The 15,118-nt window shown below is 39.1% G+C and overlaps 1 protein-coding gene across 1 annotated transcript in view; it reads left to right on the top strand.

The window, feature by feature from the left end:
• The window catches only part of LOC128990779 (regulator of telomere elongation helicase 1 homolog), a 30,596-nt gene that overhangs the window by 13,866 nt on the left and 1,612 nt on the right, over window positions 1–15,118 (top strand). Inside the window, exons 11-15 of the mRNA XM_054413359.1 lie at window positions 336–498; window positions 788–1,045; window positions 1,559–1,798; window positions 3,415–3,630; window positions 7,634–7,825. Coding sequence (XP_054269334.1) covers window positions 336–498; window positions 788–1,045; window positions 1,559–1,798; window positions 3,415–3,630; window positions 7,634–7,825 — 1,069 coding nt within the window. The remainder of the gene's footprint in view (window positions 1–335; window positions 499–787; window positions 1,046–1,558; window positions 1,799–3,414; window positions 3,631–7,633; window positions 7,826–15,118) is intronic.

Below are 15,118 nucleotides of genomic sequence, written 5' to 3'. Positions count from 1 at the left end.
CATTTTGGAACTGTTCAATGTAAAAATATTGTTGTTTTCCCTTATTGTTTAGGGCCATCCTGAAGTACTGCAGATATTGTGTTAAGTTTTGAAACATGTATCCAATTTACTTTGTGTTTTTTTATTTTTAGTTTGGACCAAAAGGTGAGAAGGTCTACAGTTCAAATACGATTAATCCTTTAGAAGGTATAATTTTCATTCTCCTTGCTACTTATTTACAACTTCTCACTTTAGATAGCTTTACACTTCCCCACACCATTTTCTTATAAAAAAGTTGCGAATTTAAAAGTAGGCAACTCCTATTTGTTTTTAAACGTGTTTTTCAATTGTTTCAGAGAGAACCCCAAGTATCTAGGAGACCTTGGGAGGATTCTAAACAACTTCTGCCGAATTGTACCAGGTGGAATCCTTATGTTCTTTCCCTCGTATCCGGTTATGCAGAAGACGATCAGTCACTGGCAAGAGACAGGACTTTGGTCACAGATAAACGCACAGAAGGTTGGTAAACATTCATTTGTTTTACTGTAAACGTGCTCCACTAGAATAGTGAAACGGCGGTGTGGCTTGACAAAACCTGTGATTGGCATTTTGTTACCAACACTTCGGATGACTGAGCTTCGGATAGTCGACACTGCTGTTTATGACGTCTAGAGCCTAATCATATTGGAAAAAAATATATTTTTGAATCTTGTACCACCCTGGATTGTACCTGTTCTTTAAGCCTGCTATGCAAATTTTACTTGAAACAATAATCCCTGGTAGAAAAAATGACTTTTCTTGTCCCCAGAACTTATTTGTGGAGCCACAGAGACGGGAGAGCTTAGCCGAAGTGATGAAGGACTACTCGGCCGCGTTGGAGACAGAGGGATCGCGCGGCGCAGTGTTCCTGGCCGTACTGCGGGGGAAGGTGTCTGAGGGGATGGACTTTGCGGACTCACATTGTCGCGCAGTTATCATCACAGGACTGCCGTACCCTCCGTTCAGAGATCCGCGTGTTGTGCTTAAACAAGAGTACATGAACAACCTGCGGAGATCCAACGATAAGGTCTGTTTACCGTGCTAACCCACTTGGTTAAAAGAAAACAATGCTTATGTTTCAGTACTTATTCTGTGATGTGATCACTCTGTTTTAAACAATTTATCTTTCACTACCCAATTGGTTAAAATGCACTTCAGTTAAGGTGTTATACAAAATTGGTAATGGTAGTGCCTTTTGAATTTGGACTAATAAATTGTGCCTATAAGGATTCCGTATTCAGAATTAAGGTTTGATGATTTAAGTGAACATAGGTAGGGTCGCCATCTTAGGTTTAGCTCAGTAGAACAGAATAATGAATTTTTAAATTAATGATTTATTACTGATTAATGATTACAATAATTCAATTATAAATAATTTTCTCAGGAAGGGAACTCGGCTGACTCGAAATATCTTCAAATATTTATTAATACTAAATAACATATGCCTATTATCAAAAGTCAAACACTCCGCCACCTCACAGAAAGTCTTTGATGCTAAAACATTCTATTTTCCGCATAATAACCAACACTGTTCGTCCAGGGACTGTCAGGCAAAGAGTGGTACGAGTTGGAAGCTACGAGAGCAGTCAACCAGGCCGTGGGGCGACTGATCCGTCATGGGAGCGACTTTGGCTGTCTGCTACTCTGTGACTGTCGCTTCGAGTCACAAAACATCACCAATGCTCTCTCCGCTTGGGTGCGACCTCACATCGTCAAGAGTTTGGAGTTCGGACCCGTCTATGGAAGAGTCTCCAAGTTCTTTAAAGCCATGGGGGTCAATGTAAGCCTATTGGTCATGAATTTAGAGTTACGTCAATATAGAACTGAGGGTGCATTTTATGTATGTGTTATTTATTTTTGTGAAATACTAAATGCCTGACACTGTTGACTAAGGGTTTCCAACCTACGGCCGAGTAGTTTATTCAACCCGCAGAGCTCTACTGAGGAATACAAATTTTTATATGATGATATACACTGATGATTGTCAAATTTGGGTCAACACTCGTAAACATATCTTACGGTCTCGGCATGTAGGCCTGTATATTGTGGTCTAGGCGATACTGCATCATTCGCAATCACAGCAACACCAACCATAAGTATATTGGCGGTCTCGGCAATACCCTGATCGTCTCCCACGATTGTGGCAACACTCGTGAACATATGATGTTTTGGCAATACTGTAATTGTCACTCATGATTGAGACAACACTCTTTATATCGTGCTGTCTCGGCAATACTGCAATCTTCAAGACAACACTCGCGAGCATATTTTGATGACCTTGGCAATACCATGATCGTCTCCCGCGATAGTGACTGCACTATAAACATCTCTTGTGGTATCAGTAATATTGTGACGATATACAGTGATCGTATTTATGATGTTTAAAGAGAACCAATGGCATCAATCCTAAAGATTAGGACAACAAAATTGAACTCTGATTGAGCTGGCCTTGAAGTGGAAATTGAAAAATTAGCTCTAAAAAATCACTGTTAATTTTGGTTTTACACTCCTTGTAAACTCAATGTCAAGTATTCTTATCGCCAATACAATTAAATGTTAATCTTGTAAACTTTGTTTTAGCCTACATTGAAAAGAAACGTGTTTTCATCAGTCCTACTTAAAAACTCCTATTACTTAAGAAATATAATATCATAATATATTTCATAATATATATTATATATTTAAGTTGATATACTGCTCAATAAATATCAACTTTCTTAAGATTTGGAATAATCATAAGAAATCTAATAATTACGTTATGACAAATTATAAACATGACATAGAAAAGTAAAGAATTTTAGTTAATGAACATGTAATATATAGAAACTAAATAAAAATCAGCAAGAAAATCTCAAAAATCACTGCTGAGTTCTCGATTAAAGTTATTTGGAGGGGGCTACCTTTCTGCACTGAAATGTTAACAGTCCGGCACTCATTTCCTCCACAAACTTACAATGCCGCCCTTGGGTAGAAAGGTGGGAAACCACTGTGTAGACTACAACTGTGCTGTGGTCTAAAGACTTGCTATAGGCCTAAGTCATTAGGCAAACTAGTGGTAAGTATAAGACAGCGTTAGTGGCCAACTTCAATAAGCAATCTCTACCACCAGAATATAGTGTTCTGAATTCAAATGCTCTTCAATAAAGATACTTTTATAAACTCATACCAATACATCTTAAGTTCAGATTAATGGATTTGTGGTAAAACAAATAAACTGTGCGAGCAATCTTCCAACTGTGCTATGTTTAGTTTTTATTTACCATAACCAAGCAATGATATAGGGTTTCATGATTTGATCCGGGTGTCGCTTATGTTTTTTACAAAATTTATGATTACGACCTTCTCTATATAGGTTATATTATAAGATTAATTAATCTCTCTGCAATTTGATTTCAGCCACCTCTCAAACCCATCCAATCAGGAGCGAGCTTTGATTTTGTGGATTCTAAAGTAAGAGCTAAGCAAGCCAATAAAGAAGCAGAACAAAAGGAAAATGAAGATGCGTCCATGAAAAAGTTTTTGGAAAATGTTGTACGGACAACACAACCTAAAGCTTCGTCAGCCCCCTCCCCTGCTGGTCTTCTGGATGCTCTTAGTATGCCGTCGTCACAGGTACAGTTATTTGAATGTGTCCAAAATGTGTTTACCAGACTCATATGGTAATCCCGTACTCGACTTTTTCTCGCACGGGAACAACCACACTCGCCCGGTAAACACCTGTTTTCAGGACTAGTAACGTAACATACAGTAGACCCCCTCTTAACCGACCCTAATGGGACTGGACCTAGGTCGGATAACTCAAAAGGTTGGATAAAACGGGCAATCCCTAAAATCATAACATAATGAAGTGCTATTCATTTGGAATTATATAATCATTATTTTGAAGTCATACTTGCATTATTTATAAAATAAACTACTCTTATCTCCTTTTTCATATTGATAGAAAAGTCACAAATAAACACAAAACACAGTTAAGTCAAATAGGCCTACTTTCAGTGGAATATATTATTATAATACTAGGCAAGAGTCAATAAAATTCCTATTTTAATAACTTTAATACTGTAATGTATTAATTGATGCTTTCCAAATACATCGTAATACAGTACAGAACCTTTTGTCGACATTAAAGATACAAGCGACCATTTTGTTACAAAACAGGACGTTTATTTATAGCCTCTCACTGGAGGCTCCAGGCACAAAAACTATCTTGACCTTGGAGCTGTTAACCCCCTTTCTCTGCCTTCCTTACAAGTTGCGTTGTTTGTTTACTCTGGCGATAAGATAATCAGTTCTCAAAATCGTAACGCACTTTATGATGTTATAACAAATCAGTTCAGATGTGCTCGAGCTACGAATGATCATGACAAACTGACAATAGGCTATGCTATATTTTTTGTGCTCAACACAAAATAGCTTATTGTTAGTCATATCCTGTGGAGATAAGCGTATGGTTCAGTTCTCATCGCCCAGCGTGGGAGCGGAAATGCCGAGATTCCTAGAAAGCGGCGGTTAAACTGAGCTGCTCTCAAATCAAGGTCGGTTAAAACAAACTGTATTATTTTACGATCGAAGGCGGATAATCCGATTATCGGTTAATACGAGGTCGGTTAAGAGGGGGTCTACTGTACTATTAAAAAACATCAAAAAACTGTTTTTGAAATAAAAAAAAAAACATTAAAATAAATTATTCTTCTGACACTAACATAAACAAAACAAGAATGAAGAATATTAAACAAATAAAAAAAAAAACATTTAGGTCTAAAATAAATATCAATATGAAACTACTACTGTATATTGTACGTTGTTCCAGCATTAGTATTATCATAGATCATAAATATGATCGCTCGTTTCATCAGTGTTAGTGATGATCTGTTAGCTCCAGCTTGTATGTAAACTAAGGTACAAAGAATGGAACTCAATATTAAAAATTTTGAAAGTTTTTAATCCAATCTCGTAACTTGCCAATCAAATCTTGAAACCGAAACTTTTCCAAAGTATTGATGGTTTTGAGATTTGTGGATTCGGTTTTGACTTTTGATACATCACTACTTTAGTGGTCAGTCAAGATGCCAGTAAATTAGTTTATAGTCATTTATAGTAAGAAGTTTGGTTATATTTATGATGAACTCAATTTTATTTTTCATTGTATTGAATTGGCAAGTTTTGTTTATCTTGCTTGAACAACCTTATATGTTTATATCAATCAATCAATCAAATATCCTTTATTCAAGTTTAGACAATATGTCTTGAATAGGGGACTCAATCCCGGGATCCCGGCCGATTTTTGATACCTAGAAATCCCGGGATTGGTGACTTTTAATCCTGGGATTAACGGGATTGCAAAACCTATGTTTATATTGATTTTTTTGTGAATTTGAGGACTTTTTACTTGAGGAAAACTAATAAAAACAGTCCAATAACACTTGAAATACACATATACTCTTTATTTTTAGGACAATTATAAGAAATGGTATAAGTAGGCCTAATGATCTTTTTGATTGGAAAATTTAATTATCATTAAACTCAATAGGCGAACGAATGTAGGCCTAAATATATGTTTCAGTTTTAGACGATTTGGATTTACTTTCTGTAAATGTTATTACATTAGTTAGAGCTTAATTACAGTAGGCCTACAAGTTATTTTGAGTTTTACTGTTGACATTAAACGTAAACAACACAATTCGTGTAGCAAACATAACATTGCAATCGGAAATTTAAGTATTATTTTCATTGATGCCATAAAATATAACTATTAACACACGATTATAATCTCATTACAGTATTAAGATTGCTTATATTTAGGGTCTATAGCTTTATCTTCGTATTTGGTTATTAGTAAGGCGATTAAATTTCTTACAATCTAAAATTACGTTTTTCATACACACGCTACTACATAAGCAGATGGTTTATTGTTTTACAGTATCTTGTATTGTTTTATTGCTGTCAGTCAAAATAACATTTTAACGCTGCTAATCGTGATTCTTCCCATTTTATTATCTTTTAGCGAATTTCCCTATAGGGAAGTAGCTATTACCGTAGGTCTCATGGTAAGACTTAGGCCCGGGACCGATTTACTTTTTCATTTTAATGTCCCCAGAGGCCAAAAACACCATTCGTTCAAATTTTTATATATGTATATATATATATATATATATATATATAGATTTATATATATATATGTGTCCGTGAACACGATAACTTGAGTAATTTTTATCCGATTTTGATGAAATTTGGTTTGAAGGTGTAAGGCGGGATAAACTTGAATGAGTTCGCGATCCAGCATGATCGGACCATGGGAACAGGGTTTTATGGGGGGTTTTATGGGGTAAAAATTGGTTTTTCTCACTTTTTACCCTCAAAACACAAAATTTCCCAATTTTTCTCTAAACCTTCTTAAAGAGCTTAAAAAAACGAACAATTCAGTATATCAAAGTGTTTTGTACGGTTATTGGTTACGGAGAAAACAAAAAAAAAATGGTAAATTTAAAATTCCCATGTTATTCTTATGGAGAATATTGTAAAATGTTGTAGTTTGCTTGTTTATGGATATATTTTGATCAAACTTGGCAAATTTATTTATTTTATAGTAAGCTATCAATATTTTACTAAAAACACACTACTTTATTAGTTTCCTTGTAGCAGCAAACCTAGGTACTCGTTAAACCTAATGTTATTTAAATAGATCAATTGAAAATCAATTCGGCCAAATGGAAATTCGCTTAGACGGCAGGTTTGCTGCGGCGGGGGTATTTATCTTAGCTATCTTTAATCTATCTATTAGCCTGACGTATAGGCTACGTGCGAGTGCGGTTGCTCGTGATTTTTTTAAATGTATTTATTATATTCTAGAGTGACATATCAACATTTATACACTGTAAATTAGACGGGCGATGAAAGTTTGGCATGGTAATATTTCTTTACTTAGAAAACGGAAACATTGCGCAGTGTAACACTGGTAAGGCCAGTTTAAAACATTAAAGTACTCAACGAGGAGACTTCTCGCTCATTTAAAATGGCTAAAACGTTAAATTCATAATATTATATAATCCCGGGATCGGCTGAGACAAATCCCGAAATCCCGGGATGGGATTGAAGGCCCGGGATTGAGACCCCTAGTCTTGAATAGTGTCAATAAACTAACATGAAATTTGTTATTAATTTGGTACTAATATACATTATAAATTTGGTTTTTCTTTTCCGAGTTTGTTTGGCTCTTCTACCCGACCAATTTTCATGATTGAGGTCTCAAATTGAAGATATGAACGCACAGATTTCACATCAAGCATAAGCATATATTTATCTACAGGCCACTCGGCTTATACATAAATGAAATTTTCTCCCTATGTATTTCTTGTGAGAGTTAAGTTTGGTTTTTCTTATCCGAGTTCGTTTGGCTCCTCTACCTGAGCGATTTTCATGATTGAGGTCTCAAATTGAAGGTATGCACAAATTACGCATCAAGCATCATTCTGGTGTACAGCGTTTATCAAGAATACAAAACAAAATATAATTTGTTTTTAATTTCTAGTTCCTAAATTTTTAACCAAGCATAACTTATCCTCCTCATATCACTTTTGTAGTATTCACTATAAATTAATATGATTTTTCTTTGTAGAGAACCTTCGCGGATATAAAAAAAGCTGTGTATAACAACCCAGACGAAGCGACAGATTCTTATGTAGAACCTGCTCCGAAAAAGCGCAAACTAAAGATTCAGCCGCTTAAGTTTGACTCAACAAACTCGGAAGGTTCTGATGCAGCTTCCAATCAGCAACGGACCAAGAGCACAGCTGAGTACCTCCGAAAGGTAAGTTTAAAAAAAATCTGTTCTTTCTTCCTGTAAAGATGTGAGGGAATTTCTGTGTGTGTGTCGATTTTGTTATCCTATTGCCAAAATAGTTCAGCGATGCTGGGTTTAAATTTCCAGGGGTCGATGTGAATCAACAAAATATTGTTGATGTGAAATTCCACTCAATATTAATTTCGTTTCAAATCATCTAAAGTGTCGATCGTCTGTGTTTAATCAAATCCCTTTGTTGAAAATGATAGGGTAACTCAGTGAAATGTGCGAACCAGTTGTCGCTATTCACTCATCATCGTTACCCCATCAGACGCGGAAGAAAACGTTGTCGTGTATAATCTATGTGTAGTGTTATCTGTTAATTCAATTCTCGCGTTAGAGTCTATTTCAAGAATTAGGTTCGATAGCTTGTACAGCTAGTTAGGATGCTGAATGTTCTTCGAGCAAACTAGGATCGGTATCAAAGGTTATAGGATCAAACTAAACCTTGCTACGCTTCGATCGTTACCCTAACCCCACGCAAATGCGCTCTAAACAACCAAGAGGGTAAAGGTAGATAGCCTGCACAGCTAACTAGGATGCTGAATATACTTCAGCAAACTAGGATAGGTTACGCTAGATTAATCGTCACCTAAACGCCCATGTGAACCTCGTTCGCTACCCTAAACCCACGCAAATGCGCTCGAAACAACAAAAAGGTTAAGGGTAGATATCCTGTAGGTCTACAGCTAACTAGGATGCTGAATATACTTCAGCAATCTAGGATAGGTTGCGGTAGGTTAATCGTTACCTAAACGCCCGTATAAACCTCGGTCGCTACCCTAAACCCCACGCAAATGCGCTCTAAACAACAAAGAGGGTAAGGATAGATAGCATGCACAGCTAACTAGGATGCTGAATATACTTCAGCAATCTAGGATAGGTTACGGTAGGTTAATCGTTACCTAAACGCCCGTATAAACCTCGGTCGCTACCCTAAACCCACGCAAATGCGCTCTAAACAACAAAAGGTTAAGGGTAGATAGCCTGTACAGCTAACTAGGATGCTGAATATACTTCAGCAATCTAGGATAGGTTACGGTAGGTTAATCGTTACCTAAACGCCCGTATAAACCTCGGTCGCTACCCTAAACCCACGCAAATGCGCTCTAAACAACAAAAAGGTTAAGGGTAGATAGCCTGTACAGCTAACTAGGATGCTGAATATACTTCAGCAATCTAGGATAGGTTACGGTAGGTTAATTGTTACCTAAACGCCCGTATGAACCTCGTTCACTACCCTAACCCCACGCAAATGCGCTCTAAACAACAAAAAGTTAAGGGTAGATAGCCTGCACAGCTAACTAGGATGCTGAATATTCTTCAAGCAATCTAGGATAGGTTACGGTAGGTTAATCGTTACCTAAACGCCCGTATAAACCTCGGTCACTACCCTAAACCCACGCAAATGCGCTCTAAACAACAAAAAGGTTAAGGGTAGATAGCCTGTACAGCTAACCAGGATGCTGAATATACTTCAGCAATCTAGGATAGGTTACGGTAGGTTAATTTGAATAACTAAGACCCCCCACTATCCTTTAAAGATCCCAATTAATCAACAGGCTAACGCCAGCTATGCGAGCACTAAAACAGCTATATCCTTATAGTTAATTCTGTTTCGTAACTCTCTCTAAGTTTTAATTAAATACCAGAAATTCGTTAAGCATACAAGATAGGGTATTAGGCTATAGAATGGCGTACACTGCCCAAAGGATGCTGCTTATACTGCAGAAAAAGGAGAGGTGTTTGGAAGGCAACATTGAGTTTATATGACGTTATATTACACAAGCTTAGGCTATTGTCACCCTCAAATTATATAGTTTTTCAATAACAACTAGGCTAAGGCTTAACCTATTAAATCACTCCTTAACTGCGATACAAGAGGGTTTAGGTAATTGAGTAGCGTGTTCTGCCCAAAGGATGCTGCTTATGCTTCAGCAAAAGGAGGGATATTGGAAGGTGACACAGAGGTTATGTAATATAAGACGTGTAGGTAAAAATCCTTTAGAATACTCAATTGGCCTTGCTCAACTTTTGCTTTCCTCAATAGCCTAGTGTATGCTAACTCGTTTGGATTTTATATTGCTAGTCGGCAAAATTTCTTTAACTTCAAACTAATTATTTCACAATTTAAAATCTAAATTAAATTGCAAAAAATACCAATTGATCACTGATCAAAATCGAAAACCTCGTTTATCGTGAACAAATTATCGCAAACAATTAATCAATATCGATCGTGAATATCCAAACGTAAAACAACTAGTTTCCCTGAATCATAAAATGATATCAAGTAGGCACTATACCTTGGAGAGAGACGTGTTGATCGGGTCACAAAATGGCACAGACTGTCCGGCGGCACCCGGTCCCAGTGGTTTTGTTGCACGTCTGGGCCGGTCATGCGCAGAAACCAGTTTTGGCAGTCTGACTCGGCCTCGGCGGCGGCTACATCGGTGCTCACGCTAACTACTTGAGCCTCGCCTCGCCATGCTTAACCTCAAAACCGTTGGTCGTTCATACTACTTTGATGATCCTCAACTATAAACATTGTTGTCTTCCGATTTCAGCCGTGATATGATAAAAAAAAGGTGAGGTGTAAAAAATCAACCCTTACATCCTCCACTCACTTCGTGGAACAAAAAAAAAAAGAAACAGAAAAAGAAAAAAAAAACATTCTCAACTTCTTCTAAATCAAAATTCAAATTCTTCGAAACTAAAACACAAATAACTTCAATGTCCTTCGATTTGTAGATCCTACTCTTGGGATCTAAAAACATGTGACATCTTCTACGGAGTAAAGAAATGAAACTTCTTAACATCAAAACAAAACTGAGCCTTTTCAAATGGCTCACTTCCACGATGGTGGGGGATTAGTCCCAACTTTCGAATATTGATCCTCTTGATCTCGTTCGTTCCGGGTATCTGGATCTTCATAGTTCGTCTCTTCCCTCGTCTTCTTGCTGGACGATTGGGTCGATTCTCGTCAGACTCTGCTCTCGGAGTGTTCATAGTGAGCTTTTCAAATTTTGTTGGCGTTTTCTTCTTCGGCGGGGGTACATGGGTATGCGGGATGACCAATTTCTTCACATTAAACGGAGTTGTAGCAGTCTGGTTTGGTTGATCTTGACTAATCAATCGAACACTATACGCACAAGAGGGTTTAGGCTCCAGCCCACAAACTGTAGTGTCTTCTATCTCGGATCCTTTCCCTGACAGATGTGTAGAATCGTTGACACTCAGAACAGTCCGGCATGAGCCTAGGAAATCCTCTTCAATTTTCACGGCTAATATGTTCAATTTGCTTATCATGTCCATGCCCAAGATTATAGGTGTACCTAACCCAGGAAGGTAGACTACTTTCAGCTCATGGTTCACACCTCTTATCGTGGACGGCAGGGTAAAACACCGATTCAATGTCATTCCCGAGTTGTTGGCCATGGCAACCCTGACTTCTTGATTTACTGGTTGCACCATCCGTTCAATAAAATCAGCGACCTCGTCACCTATTAGGTTTATCGTGGAACCAGTGTCAATCAGTGCCTTAAAATCTCTACCAAACATCGAAACCTTAATGTATGGCCTAAGGTCTTTCTCTTCTCTCTCTGAGTCATAACAGTGAATGGTGCCTAACTGGAAGCTGGAGGTCGTTGCACTTGGTCGGATAACGGACTCCGGCGACCTCCGTGGTCCATTGTCCGTCTCTCGTTTCCCGATTTCGAGCAATCACAAGTTGTTGTTCTCGCTCCTGGCTTCTTGCAGTTAAAACATCTAAGTATTCTTGGTTCCTTGCAGAAATTGAAGGTATGTCCCGTCTTCTCGCAGTTCCAGCATGTCCTTGAATCGGCTGGTCGCCTCTCACCATCGTAGTATCGTCGATTCTGATACTCTCTTTCACCCATGGTCCTCGCCATATATCGATCTTTATTCATAGGTTCACATCTAACTTGATTGCTGGTCTTAGATTCAACTGTTGCTGTGTGATGCGAGAATTTCGGCGCCAATCTACTACGTCCATGATAGGCGGTTTCGGGTACCAACGCCTGGGCTGGGTTCGGCGGGGGCGTATATTCAGTTCGCTCTCGCAAGCAGGTCTCATAGTCTTCAGCGACTTTGATAAGACTTGGCAAATTTACAAAGTCTCGTCTTCGAACATATGTTTTGTAGCTCGGGTGCATGTTTCTATAAATTCGATCTAATTTTTCATGCTGCGAATATCCTCCTCTCCTTCGAATCAAGGTCGAGATGGCTACGACGTAGGGTTTGAACAACTCCCCTTCCCCTTGTGTTCTCTTCCTAATTTCGTCATCTAAGTGAAGTAGATAGCCGGGAGGTAAGTACTGGATTTGAAAATCCCTGACAAAGTCCATGAAGTCACCCCAAAATTCTCGATTATTCCTATACCATAGGATCGCACTGTCTTTCAATAGCTCGGGCAACGCCTTCAACATCAACTCAGGGGTCACACCATACGATTCCATCAATTCATTCAAGCGCTCTAAGAAGGAGATGGCATCCGATTCTTTCCTTCCATCGAATCTCAAGTTCCATTTCCTTACGGTATTACAAAGGGAGGCAGTGTTCGACGGTCTTGGTGAATCTACGTCACCTGCCACCATTGGCTCTTCGCGTCCACTCGTGTGGTTAAAGCCAAAATCTAATTGCTCTGCCAAACCACCTTCATCATTTGATTGAGTGCGTGTGAAGACTGGGGCATAAGACTTCATCCTTATCGGAGTAAGCATCGAGGTTCGCCTCTCGGGAACCCCCACAATCGATCGAGCTGTCTGGTGTGTAGTTGACAAGGTCGCTTGGCGTGGCTTTGAAGCTTGTGTCATCAGCCGTCTGACCTCGTTAAAATCGGCATCAGGTGGAAGACCTAGAAGTTCTCGGATGCTCACGGCTTCTAGCTCTAAGGATGCACCCGCTGGTGCTTCTTGAGATGCGTGGTGGAACTCATCATCCTCTTCAATCGCCTCCTTTCCAGCCCGTTGTCGTAACCGTCGAACAAGTTCTGCTCTAAGCTGATTAGCGTTTCCTTCTGGTACAGTTCCCAGCTTGCCTAGCTCGTCTTCAAGCTGCGATCTTGATAACTTGTAGACCCAGCTGACCCTTACTTCTGTATCCGTGGGTGGTCGTTGAGCTGTTCCAGCTGCCGTAGAGCTAGTAGTCGTAGTAGTGGATGTCCGTAGGTCCGCTCCTCCAGACGAGGTCGTGACCGTAGCGATAGGTTGTTGCTCGCCTCCTTGTGACGAAGCGCTTCCGTTGTCACCTTCTTCCATTATATTCAATGCCAGGAGAATCTTGAATGGTCTAAGGAATCTCTCTACGTGATAGAACATCGTTGTTCCTCAAATAAATCGTCTAAAATCCAAATTTTTTTTCTTTCAACAATTTCCAAATTTTCGACAATAACTACTTATTCAGTAGTCCCTGTTCGGGCGCCATAAATATGTGAGGGAATTTCTGTGTGTGTGTCGATTTCGTTATCCTATTGCCAAAATAGTTCAGCGATGCTGGGTTTAAATTTCCAGGGGTCGATGTGAATCAACAAAATATTGTTGATGTGAAATTCCACTCAATATTAATTTCGTTTCAAATCATCTAAAGTGTCGATCGTCTGTGTTTAATCAAATCCCTTTGTTGAAAATGATAGGGTAACTCAGTGAAATGTGCGAACCAGTTGTCGCTATTCACTCATCATCGTTACCCCATCAGACGCGGAAGAAAACGTTGTCGTGTATAATCTATGTGTAGTGTTATCTGTTAATTCAATTCTCGCGTTAGAGTCTATTTCAAGAATTAGGTTCGATAGCTTGTACAGCTAGTTAGGATGCTGAATGTTCTTCGAGCAAACTAGGATCGGTATCAAAGGTTATAGGATCAAACTAAACCTTGCTACGCTTCGATCGTTACCCTAACCCCACGCAAATGCGCTCTAAACAACCAAGAGGGTAAAGGTAGATAGCCTGCACAGCTAACTAGGATGCTGAATATACTTCAGCAAACTAGGATAGGTTACGCTAGATTAATCGTCACCTAAACGCCCATGTGAACCTCGTTCGCTACCCTAAACCCACGCAAATGCGCTCGAAACAACAAAAAGGTTAAGGGTAGATAGCCTGTAGGTCTACAGCTAACTAGGATGCTGAATATACTTCAGCAATCTAGGATAGGTTGCGGTAGGTTAATCGTTACCTAAACGCCCGTATAAACCTCGGTCGCTACACTAAACCCCACGCAAATGCGCTCTAAACAACAAAGAGGGTAAGGATAGATAGCATGCACAGCTAACTAGGATGCTGAATATACTTCAGCAATCTAGGATAGGTTACGGTAGGTTAATCGTTACCTAAACGCCCGTATAAACCTCGGTCGCTACCCTAAACCCACGCAAATGCGCTCTAAACAACAAAAAGGTTAAGGGTAGATAGCCTGTACAGCTAACTAGGATGCTGAATATACTTCAGCAATCTAGGATAGGTTACGGTAGGTTAATTGTTACCTAAACGCCCGTATGAACCTCGTTCACTACCCTAACCCCACGCAAATGCGCTCTAAACAACAAAAAGTTAAGGGTAGATAGCCTGCACAGCTAACTAGGATGCTGAATATTCTTCAAGCAATCTAGGATAGGTTACGGTAGGTTAATCGTTACCTAAACGCCCGTATAAACCTCGGTCACTACCCTAAACCCACGCAAATGCGCTCTAAACAACAAAAAGGTTAAGGGTAGATAGCCTGTACAGCTAACCAGGATGCTGAATATACTTCAGCAATCTAGGATAGGTTACGGTAGGTTAATTTGAATAACTAAGACCCCCCACTATCCTTTAAAGATCCCAATTAATCAACAGGCTAACGCCAGCTATGCGAGCACTAAAACAGCTATATCCTTATAGTTAATTCTGTTTCGTAACTCTCTCTAAGTTTTAATTAAATACCAGAAATTCGTTAAGCATACAAGATAGGGTATTAGGCTATAGAATGGCGTACACTGCCCAAAGGATGCTGCTTATACTGCAGAAAAAGGAGAGGTGTTTGGAAGGCAACATTGAGTTTATATGACGTTATATTACACAAGCTTAGGCTATTGTCACCCTCAAATTATATAGTTTTTCAATAACAACTAGGCTAAGGCTTAACCTATTAAATCACTCCTTAACTGCGATACAAGAGGGTTTAGGTAATTGAGTAGCGTGTTCTGCCCAAAGGATGCTGCTTATGCTTCAGCAAAAGGAGGGATATTGGAAGGTGACACAGAGG

This window comes from Macrosteles quadrilineatus, unplaced genomic scaffold (genome assembly GCF_028750875.1).
Source record: "Macrosteles quadrilineatus isolate MER2022 unplaced genomic scaffold, UCM_ALF_1.0 Scaffold_1__1_contigs__length_201487025, whole genome shotgun sequence".
NCBI lineage: Eukaryota > Metazoa > Arthropoda > Insecta > Hemiptera > Cicadellidae > Macrosteles > Macrosteles quadrilineatus.
This window is presented reverse-complemented; position numbering and strand designations above follow the sequence as displayed.